Source organism: Populus nigra, chromosome 3, assembly GCF_951802175.1.
Source record: "Populus nigra chromosome 3, ddPopNigr1.1, whole genome shotgun sequence".
Classification (NCBI taxonomy): Eukaryota; Viridiplantae; Streptophyta; class Magnoliopsida; order Malpighiales; family Salicaceae; genus Populus; species Populus nigra.
Genome location: NC_084854.1, coordinates 15,256,025 through 15,272,828, shown reverse-complemented (window position 1 = coordinate 15,272,828; position 16,804 = coordinate 15,256,025). Strand labels below are relative to the sequence as shown.

The 16,804-nt window shown below is 31.5% G+C and overlaps 2 protein-coding genes across 2 annotated transcripts; one reads left to right on the top strand and one right to left on the bottom strand.

The window, feature by feature from the left end:
* The first annotated feature begins 1,883 nt into the window (after nt 1-1,883).
* On the top strand, nt 1,884-6,105 carry LOC133688054 (uncharacterized). Its single transcript, XM_062107437.1, has 3 exons — nt 1,884-2,089; nt 3,025-3,146; nt 5,484-6,105. Exons 1-3 carry the CDS (start codon nt 1,966-1,968, stop codon nt 5,805-5,807), a joined length of 570 nt encoding a protein of 189 aa, XP_061963421.1. The 5' UTR covers nt 1,884-1,965; the 3' UTR covers nt 5,808-6,105.
* Nucleotides 6,106-14,391: 8,286 nt separating this feature from the next.
* Nucleotides 14,392-16,493, bottom strand: LOC133687862 (protein NEGATIVE GRAVITROPIC RESPONSE OF ROOTS-like). The gene is made up of 6 exons (XM_062107197.1): nt 16,380-16,493; nt 16,194-16,266; nt 15,348-15,844; nt 15,072-15,237; nt 14,934-14,993; nt 14,392-14,843 (listed from the first exon to the last, which is right to left on the bottom strand). The coding sequence occupies exons 1-5, from the start codon at nt 16,383-16,385 to the stop codon at nt 14,974-14,976; spliced, it is 762 nt and encodes a 253-aa protein (XP_061963181.1). The 5' UTR covers nt 16,386-16,493; the 3' UTR covers nt 14,392-14,843; nt 14,934-14,973.
* Nucleotides 16,494-16,804: the final 311 nt, after the last annotated feature.

The window sequence follows — 16,804 nt, the reverse complement described above, 5'->3', positions numbered from 1 at the left end:
ATCTAGTAATATGCTATACATTCAACCATATATACATTTTAAGAACTACACTACACTGAGAAAGTAACTTTATATGATTTTTTAGGGATTTGGAAAAACGTTTATAGGGTTGTTTAGTTAACCCTGAAAGTTTGATTCTTTGATTTAAGAACAGCTCCAAAGGGTGCAGGGGTGTGATAAGTAGAAAACTAAAAATAAAAAAAATATTATTTTGATTTTTTCATGTCAGTTTTACATGTTTTAAAAAAAATGCTGAATAAAATATTAAAATATTTTTTTCTCTAAAAAAATACTATTCCTATATATTTTTCAAAAAAATCAAAACCAACAAAATATAACCAATAAAAAAATAAACTAATTAAATATAATTATTTTAAAAAAATAACATCAAATTTATTAAAAAACATTTATTTCTTTTATTTTAATATAATTAACTTTTCAAATAACTTTTTTCTATTAGAATATATAATAAAAAAATTATATTTATATTATTTTAATAATTTTTCTTTTTAAAATAACATCTTTTCGTAGAGATGCCTTAAAAGTAAAACCAAACACAAGGGTAATATTTGTAAAAACATAAAATAAAATTTAAGGAAATAAAAGATTAGTGTGTTTGGGAGTGTGATAACGGTTGCTAAGTATTTTTTATTTTAAAATATATTAAAATAATATTTTTTATTTTTTTAAAATAAAAAAAATTAATTTAAAACAAAAAATAAAAAAAAATTTTAATTTTTCATTTTTTTTTAAAAAATTTCAAAATGCAATTTCAAACGCACTGGGTAGCATAGACCTTAATATTACGTAATCTCTAGTTTAGGGACAAAACCGTCGTTCAACAGTTTGAACACGCAAGACATTTCAAGACCATGTTTGTTTCCCGGAATTCACTTTCCGGAAAATCACTTTCTAAACTTTCATGTATTTGTTTGCCATTAAAAAAGTTGGTCAATGGAAAATACTTTCCGGTCAACGGAAAACACTTTCCAGTCAAAGAAAAAATTGGTTTAGTTTCCAGGAAAGTGTTTTTCCTTTTGGCTGTGTTTGTTTTCCAGAAAGTGGTTTCCGGGAAACCACTTTCCAAATTTCCTGTGTTTATTTGCCATTAGAAAAGTTGGTCAACAGAAAACACTTTCTAGTCAAAGGAAAATTTGGCTTGGTTTTCAGGAAAGTGTTTTCCTGAAAAATTTCGGGGGAAAACACTTTTCGAAAGTTGTGAAAAATTTAGAAATGTCATTATTTGCTGATTATATCAAATTTGATTATCAAACTTTTGATTGCTATATATAATTTGTTTTGTATATTTATTTTTCAATTCCATCTCTTAAAATTTAATTTTTATATTAATTTTGGTCTTTTATTTTTATAATTGCTATTTGCTTTTTTCTTATCATTTTTTTTATTGAAATTTTTTATCTATCAAATTTGGTCCTCATTCTTTTGATTGTTACTTATTTTATTTGAAATAATTTATGAAATGTTGATTATTATTATTTTAATTTATTCACCTTTTATTTTTTTTAATTTTTTAGATTTGATCTCTATTATTTTGATTATTATTTATTTTATTTGAGATAATTTATGAAATTATATTTTTTTTCAATTTCATTCTCATTCAACTTTTAAATTTGAAAGATTTGTTCCTCATTATTTTAATAAACTTGAGAAAAATAAAATATTAATAAGTTATTTTCCAACTCATTTTCTATGACATAACCAAACACTGGAAAATATTTTTTCAACTTATTTTTCATTACACTACCAAATATTAAAAAATACTTTACTAAAATTCATTTTTTTAAAATTTATTTAAAAATAAAAATTATTTTCTAACAAACAAACTACCTAAGTTTTTAATACACCTAACACAACAATCACAGTGCTTGTAAAAGAAAAGCGAGAGAGAGAGAGAGAGAGAGAGAGAGAGAGAGAGAGAGAGCTAGACAGTAATACGAAACAAACATGGCAACTTCATCAGAGATAGTGAATAAACTGAATCTCCAGCCCCACCCAGAAGGCGGATTCTACTCGGAAACCTTTAGAGACACTTCTATCGTTCTCTCTTCTCCTCAACTTCCCTCTGAATGTAAGTTTTCACCTGATGCCCTGCTCTTTTTCTTTCTTTTCGTTTTCAAGTGTATGAAATTTTGATACGCCTTCACCCTCTAAAGACCTTCTATGCTGTAAATAACAATTCAAGCTAAGGATCTCACTACTAATCTTGGGTATGCCTTCTTTTGTCTTTATGATTTGATTAATATGAATAGATTCTGTTGTTACTAATTCATACTACTATTGGGATCTGAGTCCATCTGTTGTTACTAATCCATTTTACTAATTCATATATACAAAAATTCATACTACTTATTACATAACTTAAGCTTGTTTGTTCTTTTTTGACTTTTGTTTGCTTTAATAAATCTTTTCAAGGTATACTTTTAATTCTGTTTTTCTTAAGGCAAGGCTGTGTTTTGGTTACATGGGATTTGGGGCTTGAAATGTAGGGACAGTTCAAGGATTCTCTCTCTGTTTTCTGTATCCTTATATTTAGTTTTGATTTTAAATAATGAACTTGAAATTGTTGTTTACTTTGACAAAATTTTAGAATTCCATGAAAATGGAATTCCAAAATCAAATTAAATTCTCAATGAATGACACCTATACTGAGTTTTGGTTTAGCAATGTAGTCAATCCGAGAATCCTTCTACATGGCGTTGAAAACATGTTGATCACATGTGGCAAAGATATTAATCTTGTTTTTCTAGATCTTCAGTATTTTTCTATTCACATGCTCGGTTCTCGATATGAACAGTGTACGACCTGTTGAGGAGTCTTTGGTGGTGTCTATATTTGATGGCGGAACCATTCATGCAATAAGGTTCAATTGTCAAAGCATAAAACTTTCAGTTTAGTTTTGAAATTATAGCAAGCAACATCAGTGTTTTTGTAATTTGATTCTTGTTTTGTTTTCATTTTTCGCTTGATCAATCAATTTACTAATATAGTTGCATCTTAATGCAGATAAGGTTGATCGTGCAGTTAGCACATCTATCTACTTCTTGCTACCTTCTGGGAATGTCTCACTCCTTCATCGCATTCCATGCGCAGAAACCTGGCATTTTTATTTGGGAGAACCACTTACAGTAAGGCTTATTTCTATGTGACACTGGTATTTAATTTTCCTATAGAATTGACAATTTGCATGCCGTGATTAGCTCCTTCCAATTCTAACAGTCATTTGATGGAAAGCACTGACTTAACGAATGCCACTGGAACATTCTATCTATCCTGTTGGACATAGATCACTCTACATACTGTTTGGACAATGAAGATAATTTTTAGTTTTGTGCATTTTGATGTCTCATTGTTTTAGTATTCCATTAGTTGGATCCTCGCTAAAAGGCTCATGTGTCATGTGTTCAGGAATTATTAAATTGAACTAAACTTCATGAAGGTTTTCTCAATCCTCTGTATCTTAGCTTTTAAAACACCTATCCTCATTATGTCTTTGCTAGTTGTCTTCCCTGCACAGATTATGCATGGAGGATGTCCATCACATGGTCAATGCATGTCCATTTTGTCCTTCCCAACTATTCACTGTAAACTTGATCTAAAGCTCTTTCATTTAGTGGTTCACTTTGCTTATGAACATCAGATCTACTTCTATGTTTGAAGCTTTTTTATAGTTTCTTTGGGTAGATGAGAAAGTTTTAATTTCATGTTTGTGATGTGATTTTGCATTGGAACATTTCAGATTTGCACTTGGGCATTGCATAAGGGCTTTTCATCCAGTAAAGGAGATGCTATTGCATGGGATAATCCCAAGGACAATTTTGATAGGCAAACTATTTGATTTGTTCAAAGTATTTGTTAGGAAAACTCATTTATGTCATTCCAACAGCAATTGCTTTGGACAAATCAAATGAGTTGGGTTATCCAAAATGTACCTTGGATGGCCCTACACAATAATAGTTCCTCCTCCTATAACCAGAATAGAGTCTTAGGATGTGACATGAGTTAAGGAGTGAGTAATATTTGGTTTAAACTGAACTGATTTGACCCATTTTGGTTCCATTTGGTTCATGTGTTTTGAAAGCTTGGTTTGGTCCAGATTATTTTTTTTTAAAAAATGTTTGATTTTCAGTATTTGGTTCAGTTTGGAGGGGTTGCAAACTGAACTTGGCCTAAAAATCAATAGTTTATTCTTTTTCTTTTTAAATTTTAATAACATTTATTGTATAATAATTTTAATATATCTAAAATCATATGGAATTTTCTATGTTTTATATATCTTTCTCCTAAAAACTATACTTACCCAAATCTTCCATATTTTTGTTTGGGCAGTTCTGTTTACTTCTTTTTTCTTATTCAGGGCAGCTTTGGTTTGAGGTGCAAAATATGTGGTTTTGACCAAACCAAAATTTCCAAAGCTAACCCAACTGACTGATTGCACCACCTAAGCTGAATTTGGTATTAAATCTCTCATACCTGAATTAGAGAATCGTGTAAAGACAGACTATTAGTTGCTGTACTACCAAAGTTGGGTTGTTAGAAGGAAAATTTCGAATACCCTTCAGCATGTATTTGTAAATTGATCACTCCTATGCAATAGTACCTCCTAGTTATGGCCCCTTTGAAACAGAGTTCCAGGTAGTGAGGCAAATTCTGTGTTACAGCTCGCGGAGTCCAATCATGCTCTGTGTAAATAACCGCTACCCAATTGCAGTCCAGAAAGTAGGCTCCTGGGATGGAAATTTTTGAAACAGTCCTACCCTTCAATATTATGAAGTGGCAGTCAACTGCAAGAAGACAACCTTTTCAATTACACTAGACAATGACTCTTCGTAGAATAAATTAGTGTGGTAGTTCTTTGATATTCTAGTTATGAGATTGCTTCGAGCATTAGAAGACTGTCAAAGACCCAATGATGAAATCTTTGAATTATTTATGTTTAAGCTTGAAGCACTAGAATTAGATTACACTGCACATCAATGTCAAATTGAAATGGTAATATAAATTGATTGATATACAAGAGTCGTGTTTTTTACCTGGTTGAATTTGATGCTATGAAAATTATGGCAATTTTGTATCCTGTTGACCTCATCTGTGCTGTGGTTTCTCTACTCACCTCCACTAAACCAGCAATTAAACTGTTGAAGTTTTCACCTAAAATTGTTAATTGTATTCCAGAAGTAATTCAAACAAACCATGCATTGCTGAAAAGAAGGAATGAAATGAGAAATAATTCATATTGTAAATCCGAAATTTGATCTTATTTCTAGCATTTTGAAGTGCCATGGCAATCTAAAATATCCCTTGCAAATTATATATGAAGCTTTTCTCTCATCAGAGCAAATTACAAATTTAAGATGAAATTGGAGGAAAAGAGTCTCGCTCAGGGTTCCTGTCTTGCAATATTTGCTGTTAGTCCTGCCATTTTACTTAATTTTCTATTGAAAAATATATATATTGTTTTTCAGATACTGGAATTGAATGAGAAGAACGGGCAGGTCAAATTAACTTCCATTGGATCTGATCTGGTTGGAGACAATCAGCAACCACAGTATACTGTGCCTCGAGATGTCTGGTTTGGTGCATTTCCAACAAAGGACTACAGCATTTCTCCAGATAGTATGGTTGCTAAAGCTGCACCGAGGGATGCTGAGAGCCACTACTCCCTAGTAGGTTGCACTTGTGCTCCGGCCTTTCAGTTTGAAGACTTCGAGCTGGCAAAACGCTCTTATCTTATTTCACGTTTTCCCAATTATGAGCCTCTGATATCTCTACTCACTGTTCCGGAGTGAAGATGATCCCTTGGCCTTGCCTTGCTGCAGTTTTCTTCTGCAAGGAAATAAATGAACACCGGGTTGAGGCTTATAAAGGAGACGGTGACCGAATTCTGTGGTGTTTATTTCGAGTCAATAAACTTAGGCTCCGTTTGTTTGCAGAAAAATTGTTTTTTTTTTGGAAAATGAATTCCGGGGAAAGTGAATTTCAAGAAAATACTTTCCAGTGTTTGGTAGTGTTATGGAAAATGAACTGGAAAACACTTTCCAGTGTTTGGTTATTTTATGGAAAATAAACTGAAAAATAATTTATTAATGAATTTTTTTTTCAAGTTTATCTAATATATATAAAATACTTAATATAAATATTTAATCACTTACAATAAAAGAATGAAATCTAAAAAGTATAATGATGATTTTTTTTTATTATAATATATATTCATATATAGTTTATTTTATAAAATATAACTAAATATGTCATGTCATATTATATAGAAATAAGTTTGTGAAATATTTTTTAAGTAAAACCTATTACTATATTTTTTTTAATTTTAAAAGCTTAAAATAAGTTTTTTTTTTAATATGAAGAAAGCCAAATTAGTTTATGGTAAGAGTTATATATTTGGGTTTTTTTTTGGTATGAAGTTTTTTAAAAAAGATAAATAGATTCAAAAAATATTTTGATGGGTTTTTTGGATAAATATTTTTTTTTTACGGGTAAAGGCAATTATCCATTTAATATCCCTTTAATATATATCAAATAAACATCAAGAAATAAATATAAATATCTAACATCAAACAAAGTCATGCATAAATATTAAGTTTCGATGTCATATACATACATATTAGTTCAAATTACAAACATAAACATGCTAGATCGAATTAAACAAGTAAACATACTTGTCAAATAACAAACATAGTCTGAACCCAAATTTTAAATATAGTCAAACCATCTTAGCAAGCAGGCATGTAGTAGTGTTTGTTCACAAAATTCTGAACCCAAATTTTCCTCAAATTAGCATTTTTTACCATAAATGCTTTTGCCAACATTTCATTTTGGACCAAATGATCAAATGCATCCCCAAGAATGATCTCATCAAAGCCTTCAATTTTCATCACTTCCGTATACAATGTATTAACATCAAGTTGATTTTTGCTGAGGCTTTGAATTGCAAGTGCTACATCTCCAATTTTTTTAGACAACTTTTCAACACCATCATCTTCATACATGCGATTTCTCTTCCTATATTGCCTCTTTTGTGTACTAGAGGAAGATGTCTCTTTTCCCTTAAAAGTTTCTTCATATTCCCCTTCATTTTCAATTGAAACAGACCTATAGTATACACCACTAATAAAACGAAATCTTTGGTTTTGGCCTATAATTTGTAAGAACACAATTACTTGCTCCCTAATGGACACATTTTGAGTTGATCGTAACAAGTCACGACTTGTGAGAACATCACACAATCTATATAAGACAACAGGTTTCATACGAATTTGTTCAACGCAATGTCTATCACCTCGATTCAAAATGCTGTCAATATAGAATTCTCGTTGAGCAATTGTATTTATACGTGGTTCTCTTGGTATATAAATTCTATTTCTTTCTTGTTCAATAATAGCTACCCCTGTTGCTATCACAGTTACAGCTGCTCCCATACATGCTGTATGAATTATCATACTATCCATAACATGAAAGTGAAGTTTTCTGATAACAAAACCTAAAAATTTGGGGAAATAAATATTAAAAAAACATATAAAATACTTACCCAATCAATACAATTAAACCGTTTTGAAAATTATACAATTCAAAGTTCACAACGATTAGAAATTGCGCAATGAAATCCATATAATTACCAGCATCGTCCCACAAATTTATCCATATATAACAAATATAATCAAACACTAATCATGAATTAATCAAAGCAAAATAAAACAAGCACATGTATAAATATAGCAAAATAAAACAATAATTGTGGCAAAAAATCATGCCTTTTAGTGTTATCAACATTTTTATATTTGATTCTGTTAATTCCTCTTATTAAACTTCTTCTCGGTCTCGGTGGATTCCCCTACAATCACCTCTCATGCCCCTTCCTTTAATTCCCCTTCCCTGGTTTCTCTCATCCCTTTCCCTCGGTTTCTCTCATCCCCTTCCCTCGGTTTCTCTCTTCCCCTTCCTTTTCTTCGGTTTCGGTTTTGGTTTCTCTCTTCCCCTGTCATCCCCTTCCCCTTCCCCTTTTTCGGTTTTGATTTTGGTCTCTCTTTTCCCTTGTCATCCCCATTTCGGTTTTGGTTTCTCTCTTCCCCTATCATCCCCTTCCCCTTCCCTTGTTCGGTTTTGGTTTCCCTCATCCCTTTCCCCTTCCCTTTCCCCTTCCCCTGTTGGGTTTCGGTTTCGGTTTCTCTCTTCCCCTATCATCCCCTTCCCCTTCCCCTGTTCGGTTTTGGTTTCTCTCATCCCCTACCCCTTCCCCTGTTCAGTTTCGGTTTCTCCCTGTTCAGTTTCTGTCATCCCCTTCCCCTTCCCGCTCTTCCTTCCCAGTTCTCCTCCCTCTCTCCCCCAACTACTTCTACTGGGACTTGAAAAAAAGAGAGCAAGGGTTGATTAATTCCTTGATATGGTTAATTAATTCCTTCCAATTCTACACATTGCCTCTATCTCTTTATGCTTCCACCCGGGATATGATGGCTGGATTCGGGGACGGGGAAACAGGGTAAGGACTGCTTTTTGCTGAGGAAGTTTGGGCATTTTGCTTTGATTGATTCACAGTAATCTTCAGGGTAGGGATTTTGCTTTGATTTGTGGTTTGTTTGGTTCTACCGGTTCTGCAGGATGTGAGTGAGGAAGAATGGAAAACATGTGCTTTTATGGCTTGCTTGATGAATTTGGGTTGTTTTGAACACACAGATTGTGATGGGGAAAGATGAAGAAGAAAACTGTGTAATGTTATGGGAAAAATATAATAGGTAGCAGATTTATCAAGAAGATGAAGAATTTATGCCATAATTCTTACAGATCTAAGAAGATAAAAACATAAAGAAGAAGAAAATAAACATAAAAGAAATAATAAAGGAAAACAAATACCTGAAATGATTTGAGAGAGACCGTGATTTAAGAGCTTCAATTGTTCCAAAGAAATGATGCACTTGTTGCTGCTTCTAATTGACGAAAAGAGAGAGAACGTGATTTGAGAATTTGAGAAAAGTATGTGTAATGAAAGAAAAGAAAAGTGTTTTCCGATTCTTTTCAAAAGGAAAACACTTTCCTTTGTTAAAGTTGTGTTTTTTGTGTTGACCAGAATTAAGATTTCGTGGACTAGTTTTCCATGTTGTTGCCAAACATGGGAAAATAAGGAAAATGAATTCCAGGAATTGGTTTTCCTGGAAACAAACACAACATTATTAGAACTGAACTTTCCATGGAATATGACTCGCACTGAGCAACACAACTTGAATATCATAATATAATTATTTTTATTTAAGGTCCAAAAACCTACTCTTTCATCAAAGTTAAAATTTGGAAAGGTCTGCTGGTAGACAGACACAGTTCAGCATAGAACCTGGCATTTGAAGAATAATTTAGATCTTGGGCTTGCTCCTCAATGGTCATGAGTTCGGGTTCTCTCAGGGCCACTGGAGAATTACATGGTCGTTAATTTTAGGGCTTGTGGTATTAGTAGAGGTGCACGCAAGCTGGTCCGGACACCCATGCTATTATTGTTAATAATAATAATAATAATAATAACAATAATAATAAACGAATAACTTCTCAAGTCTTGATTAATGGTAATTAATGAAATGAGAATAGCAAAATAGTAACCAGTTTACCTTGAACTAGTTTATATATTAATTAGATAAAAACATTAATTGTTCATTAATTGTTCAATATTGTAAAAAAAAAAAAAAGAACCTGTAATCAATTATAAATGGTATGATCAATCATGAAGTTCATGATCGATTAAAGGCAAGAAAGATAGGACAATGATCGTTCATATAAATGGAGTCCATGTAATCAACCCAGATGAAACAATCGACTATGAAGAAAAGGTCCATGTGATCGATAAGAGTATCCAGGGGTATGTAGAACATGAATCATCAATGTCTAAATCTAGCTAGGGTTACATAGTTGGTTACATAACTATGACCAAATCCTAGGAAATTCTAAAGCCATAAGCACTCCAACATAGGTATTTGAAACTATTATGCCTTATACAATGACACATATACCAATGTATCATACATAATAACAACAACTAAACCTAGGCATGATAGCTCGTAATATGCCAATTTCCTGTATATATATATAACCATAAGCCAATCATATAGCTCCATAACCCTATTATATAGTGCAACAACTTGTTATTAGGCAATTTAATGCCTATTATATTGTTTCATAGCAAGTAAACCTCAATCTCATTCCATAGTAAACCCTAACTATTGATAAACAAGTGAGGAGAAAAATAGATACAATTGAATAAAGAACCCAAGGGAGACGGAGTTAGTAATTAGTTGAATAGTAATATTTATATACACTCATCCATATCTTAAATGAGTTGACAGATTGCACCTAATTTCTAGAGATATAAATATTGTAAATTACAAATAATTTTAAGAAAAAAATAATGTACGATGGAACACATTGTTAAATTCACAAACCAATATGACAATATTGTAGTGAACCTCTTCATAAAGTTAAGGTTGTTTGGTTCATATTGACTAAAATAGCTTTTCACTAGTTTTTTATATTGCCACCCAACTTTATCAACAATAAACAAGAGATGGAGACTCACTTCCATGAGCATTTCTACATAACAAAACTAGAGGTAATAATAGTTGAATTAACTAGGATTGTCTAAGACACATGGAAGTTAATTAAGAGTTATGTCTTTTAGTTGAGGACATTAAAAATTAAATGCACTATAATTATAACAATGTATGAGTGCATTAAAATTATTTTGAATGGGATATTGTAGTGGAGCATAAGAAAATAGTTTATAAAAACCAAATACTTAAATATCTGCACCCTAATAGATGATGTTGCTTGTTATAAGAAGATGAGAAAATAAGTAGAGAATAAGCCAATTAGAAGAATATACCTAGTTGGCTATTTAGACAATGTTATGATTACTCTTTCCATGATTAATTCATTCTCCAATAAGAAATTTGGAAAAAGGCCAACAATAACTCATATCAATTTTAAAAGTAAAAGAAATAAGACTGTTTTTACATCATTGAACAAAGCTAGATAGGCTATTTAATCTAGTAGAAAAGAAACAAATTCTATCAGAGTGGTTGAAAAAAATTAAGATTAATCTTTTCACTACAAAAGCATTGACAAAATCTTTGACCAATTGATATATAAGATGTAAATTAAGTTCCTTGATAATCATTGCATCCCCACCACCAACCAAATTAAAGGGAAAAAGTATTGCAAGTGGTATGACTCATAGAGATATAACATTAATTATTGTGTTGTCTTTAAAAACCATACTTAGAAGGCATTAAAAACTGGTCATTCACTTTTAATACAAAAAGATTAAAGTGGATAACAATCTATTCCTTGAGACAACAATAATATTAGCTACCTTTAAGCCAAAAAGAACTTTGATGAGTGTGAACTATAAAAGTTAAAACCTAATAAACCATAACAAAGTTTATAACCAGTCATATATTTTAATACTAACAAAAAGGTACACAAATTATGGTAAATCCAAATGGGTGGTTTGGTAAACCTATAATATGCCTTATAATGAGGTTTATGGAGGCCATACCTGCCATACAATTCTTTTAAGGGTGAAGACTTGAGGGGAAAGGTTAAGCAAGTAGTAACTCATTGATAAGCTAACACATTTAGGCTTAAAAGACCAGTTCACAATTACTAGCATAAACACTAGCCACAATAAAAATAATCTAAACCATGTAATAAGGATGGTGATGATCCTATTAGCAATTATCAAAATATCTTAGATTAAAAAAAAAAGATGAAAACAAGAAAAACTATTAAAATTTAGGAGAATGCAATGCTCAAACACCTTACCAATAAAAAAAATGTTTTAGATGTTAAACAAATTAATAAAGTGGTCAATACTAATAACCTCAAGCATTAATCATGTTACTAACAAGAGGCACCCAATATTGATCTATTCTAGATATGTTTGCTCCTAATCCTGTACAAACTAATAACAATGATTTTCTGCTAAAGTCATAATACTTTGGCATAAAGAGTGGAAATGGTTTTTACTCCCAAACTATATCTTTGGTATAAAAAATGGAAAAAACTTTTTACATCTATTTCATATTTATCTTAGGAGATTGTAATAGACTATGACATACTAAGTATATAGATTACTAAAGATATCTTTAGAAAGCTAGAAAAGGCTATTGTTAAGATAATTAAAAAGTCTATGAAAAATAATTGTTTTGAAGATGAAAAATAAAGAGTAGACCTAATGTCAAGATAAGGTTAGATTTACCTAACATTAAACAACAATAAGATAAAGCTATCTAAAGTAATTGGCCAACACCTAAGAAGTTTGAACAAAGAAAATAAGCATTATAAGACTGGTCTAAGTCTTTATCAGTCCTACATCAGAAAATACATGTGGCATCATCTGGTTAGGAAAAGCAAAATGAAGGTGTTGCTTTAACAACTACCATAATAAGAGAAAAAATATTTTCCTATTATAAAGAAAAAAATTATGGAAAAATCTTATAAAAGGTAAAGTGGCTTTAACATATGCCTTCATCCAAACAAAAGAATAACTCAAAGAAAAGAATGACATGATTATCAATGTTAGCTTATTAGATGATATGTTAAAAGATGGAATTGATATCTTTTTTTATTATTATAATATACAATAAAAGAGGAAAAACTTCTTAATTTTTCAAATTTGATGCAATAATTAGAAAAAAACACTACAATTAATGAAACAAATAGAAAATTCTTTTAATATATGAAACAGAAATCGTGAAGAAACCATATCCATGAATATGGTATTTATTTTTCTTGTTCAATTGAAGCCAAAATTGGCCAACTATCTTATTTGAATATTGATTTTCAAGACAATATTGACTAAAAAACAAAGATTGTTTAAATTGACCAATCAGAACTTGTTGTTAATCAATAAAGAAGTCTTATAATTTGTAAGCCAACATAAACTATGAGTCATCATTTGAAATCTCTATACCTTATAACAAATTTTAATGGTGTACTAGTATAAAGGGTTCTGATCGATAAAGGTATAACATTAAAAATTATACCATTAACTTTAATTAATAAAATTGATCATAACAAGGCTGATATGATTCCATCTAAAATGATGATGTTAATTTTATGAGAGGTATAAAAGAGACCATATAAGCATTGTAGATGGATTTAATTGTTAGGTTTGACACATTAAATACTTTTTTTTATATAGTACAAACAAAGATAAGTTATAATACATTGCTTGGATAATATGAGATACCCATTAATATTTTTGTGATGTTATTTTTTTCACCAAGATTTTATGTTTTGGTTATCAATTAGACTAACTAAAATATTTAAAGAAAATGATATATCATTCATGGTCAATTCAATGATGGAAGATGCATGAATGAATAGTAATAATGTAAGCCCATTTTAATTCACGAGCATGAATAATATGAGTTACTTTATTGACTTTTTTTTAAGAAAGAAAACAATATGGATGAGGCGACTAAAAAAGACTTTACTAGACTATTTAACTTGTAATTTGAAGATAATGACAAAGAATTTGAAACATGGGAATAGATAAGTCATTATGACTTAATCACTTGTTTCGAGATTTTTTTGTAAAACTTGTAGACATGTTAGGCATCATAATAAAATATATTTAATAAAACTAGATCAAGATTATCAAATGATCTTGCCTGACAAGACAAGTTTTCCTATAGTATCATTAAATATGAATGATAGACATGTTAAAAGTTCAAGATCCACTAATTAAAGTTAACTTGGGAGATTATAATAAGTCTATACCAAGTTTTACATGCGCCAATATGATAGAAGAGTTTCAGAATAATATAGTACCACTGCTACATGTTTATAAACACTATTTTTCCTATGATTATGATTAATTGCTTGGTCTAGACCAAAGTGCGTCCAAACATTCTTTACCAATCAAGCCTAAAGCCACGTAAACAACCTCCACGAAGAATGGCTTCAAATGTGATTAATTATATGAAGGAGAAAATCGAACGACTCCTAAAATATTGATTTAAAGTCTGTATTTATATAGATGCATAGGTGCATGTAACACAAGTGCCTCCAGTGTAAGGTTAGTCAAATCTTTTAACACAATGGTCCACGTTTGTCAGCACACCCACATCTTTTTACAAACAATTACTGTTGAAGATAGCATGTAAGGGAAGGCATATTCCAAATTAGAGAAGGTAATGATTTTGTATTTTTATTTATTGAGTTTTGCTAAATTAACATGATTTCTCGCGAAAGGAGTTTGAGTATGAGATTTCCACTTTTAAACAAGGTGCTGCTCTACCCAATTAAGCCATGCACATTTCATCTACCCCCGTGTCGTTGCTGCCCTTACAGTAAGCATAAACGTAACAACAAACAAGCTTCCTAAAACTCCAATAAATTCTTCTTTATTTCAAGATTTCCTTTTTCTCCCATAGAAAACAAAGCTCAGAATGCCCCATGAGCACAAAACTCAGCCTGAACCTGCCAGTGTAGACCAACAGATCTTTTTATTGTCCTCCAAATGCTAATCAATTCCTTGTAACTTGAGAAAAAACTATGCCCAGCCATTGGTATAAGATCATTCGCATGGGAGTCAAAGGCATTAGGCTAGAGGCATACATATATATATATATATATATATATATATATATATATATATATATATGCACATGTTTAGAAATCGGACATTATGCTTCATTCCTATGTTTAAGATAGATATGTTGCAGTTTTCATGAAAGTTGAAGACAGTTCAGTACGGCTTGGGCGATTATTTCAAGCCATTTAGCTCCGTATATTGAAAGCAGGACGGTTCAACCACGGATCATAGTTATCTGCAAATTTTTGTAGTTCTTGGTATCAGAAATGCGACAATTACTGTTACAAGTATGAAGTAACTGTTTGAAAATACTGCCATTAATTACCATGTAATCTTCACATGCATCTGGCCAGGGCCAATTTAATTTATATCTCCAACACTATATCTGCAGTTGAATATTAAGTGTTAGTCGTCGAGATCATATCAGTACAGATGATTCTTATGCATACTAATCCGAACTTACATTCAGAATCTGTCTTCACCCATTTACTTCCTTCATCAGCCTTCTCATCTATTCCATCCTCTTCGGCAGACTTTGGCTTTTGTTTATTCTCCAAATATTTGTTCGTTGATGATTTTGGACTCGGATTTTGTGGATATATCTTCTTGTGAAGTATTGCCCTCAATATCTTTCATTCAGACATAAATTAGAAGGAAGAAACCGTATTAGAAATCCCTTTTTTTCTCTTTATGAGCAACCAAAAAAAAGAAAAAAGTAATATGCATTATTTGCATCTACCTTTTCCATTCTGGACTCTGGGACTTGATTCTTTAAACTAGGGGCAGGAGAGAATCCACCGCCACAAATGAACTTCTTCTTTAGAAGAAAAGACAAAGACTTTTTGTTAATTGCTGCACTGGTGTCTGCCCATATATCTTTCCTTCTGCTGGTAACAACCTCGGTGTGAGCCTGAACACAGCAATCTTTGTTATTTGACTCATCAGAACAGCCGTCAGAATTTGCACTATCATCTTCCATGCTTGTTTGGCTATTGAAAAAATTAGCAGTTTCTGATTCTGCTCCATCAGTTGATCCACCTTGTTTATGCAATAAGATGCTCAGCTCATTTTGCAGTTTTCCAACTTCTTCAGGTGTAAGTTCTTGTGGAAGATTTTGGGAGAAATGGTTATGCTTAAATTCTTCTTTTATGGATTTGTTTCCAAACGTCCCAATTGCCAGCAATTCATTAGGCCAGTCAATGAATTCTTCTTTACGAGATTCTTGCCGAATGTGATCTATGCAAGGAGCAGAAGTTACATTAATAATAATCTAAGAAATACATTTCACACATACTGATCATAAGTTCATAGAACGGAATGACTGCTAATAGCTTGCTGATCTATGATTGCCACTTCCTGACAATTAAGACCAAAGAAGGATCAAAATGTTAATTAAGACTAAGAAACCTTTTACCGAGTATAAATGGGCCCATCTCCCTTGTAACCAGCCTATGAATATGATAACCTCGTGATAGTTTGAATCACTATGACTGTTATTAGTCATTTTAAGAAGTCTAAATCCATGCATTAACAGAAACATACAAGAAAACAAATAAATATATAAAGCAGGCAACACAGTGCTTACAATCAACAGAAATGGAGTTTGGTTTCTTGCTGTCATGTCTCCTATAGAGTTTGTTTTGCATCCAAACGACTATCTGCAATTGTAAGGGCACATAATTATCCTCAGTAAGCGTCAAGTTAACTTCCCTGCGATGAAAAATGCAGAGATAATCAAGACATTGATTCATTCCTGTAGCTTTATTCCTACCTTCATTTGGCGTGCGAGTGTTGAGAACTCTTCAATATGACTAGAGAAGGATGTAGCGCAGTTGCGGCTTAGAGAAACCAAGTGTTCTTGCTTCTTATATATATATATATATATATATACACAGATCCCATAAGCCAGTGAGAACTTAGCTGCATTGAATTATATAGAGTTTGAAGCTTTGATAAATTCCATGGACAAGCTAGTACGTGCCAATGCCATTGGTTCAAGTTCCCAAAATACTTGACTTTCCGCCTGCCCTCAATCTCTTTCTTATCTATTTGTCACTTTTGCTCCAACTACTATGTCTTTTTCCTTTCAATTTATTGCGTTTTCGAGTTTTCTAATTAAGCATTTTATATAATACAATACCCCCCTCTCCACCATTTCACTGCATATATATTGCATTTGATTTCATAAATCTATAT

Bases quoted from the DNA above. Each gene is read 5' to 3' on its own strand.
- LOC133688054 (XM_062107437.1), top strand. From the start codon at position 1,966: ATGGCAACTTCATCAGAGATAGTGAATAAACTGAATCTCCAGCCCCAC. The intron at 2,090-3,024 runs GTAAGTTTTCAC...ATCTTAATGCAG, and splicing joins TCCTCAACTTCCCTCTGAAT to ATAAGGTTGATCGTGCAGTT. The intron at 3,147-5,483 runs GTAAGGCTTATT...ATTGTTTTTCAG, and splicing joins ATTTGGGAGAACCACTTACA to ATACTGGAATTGAATGAGAA.
- LOC133687862 (XM_062107197.1), bottom strand. The intron at 15,238-15,347 runs GTAGATGCAAAT...TCTGAATGAAAG, and splicing joins CAGAGTCCAGAATGGAAAAG to ATATTGAGGGCAATACTTCA. The intron at 14,994-15,071 runs GTAAGTTCGGAT...ATTCAACTGCAG, and splicing joins GGTGAAGACAGATTCTGAAT to ATATAGTGTTGGAGATATAA.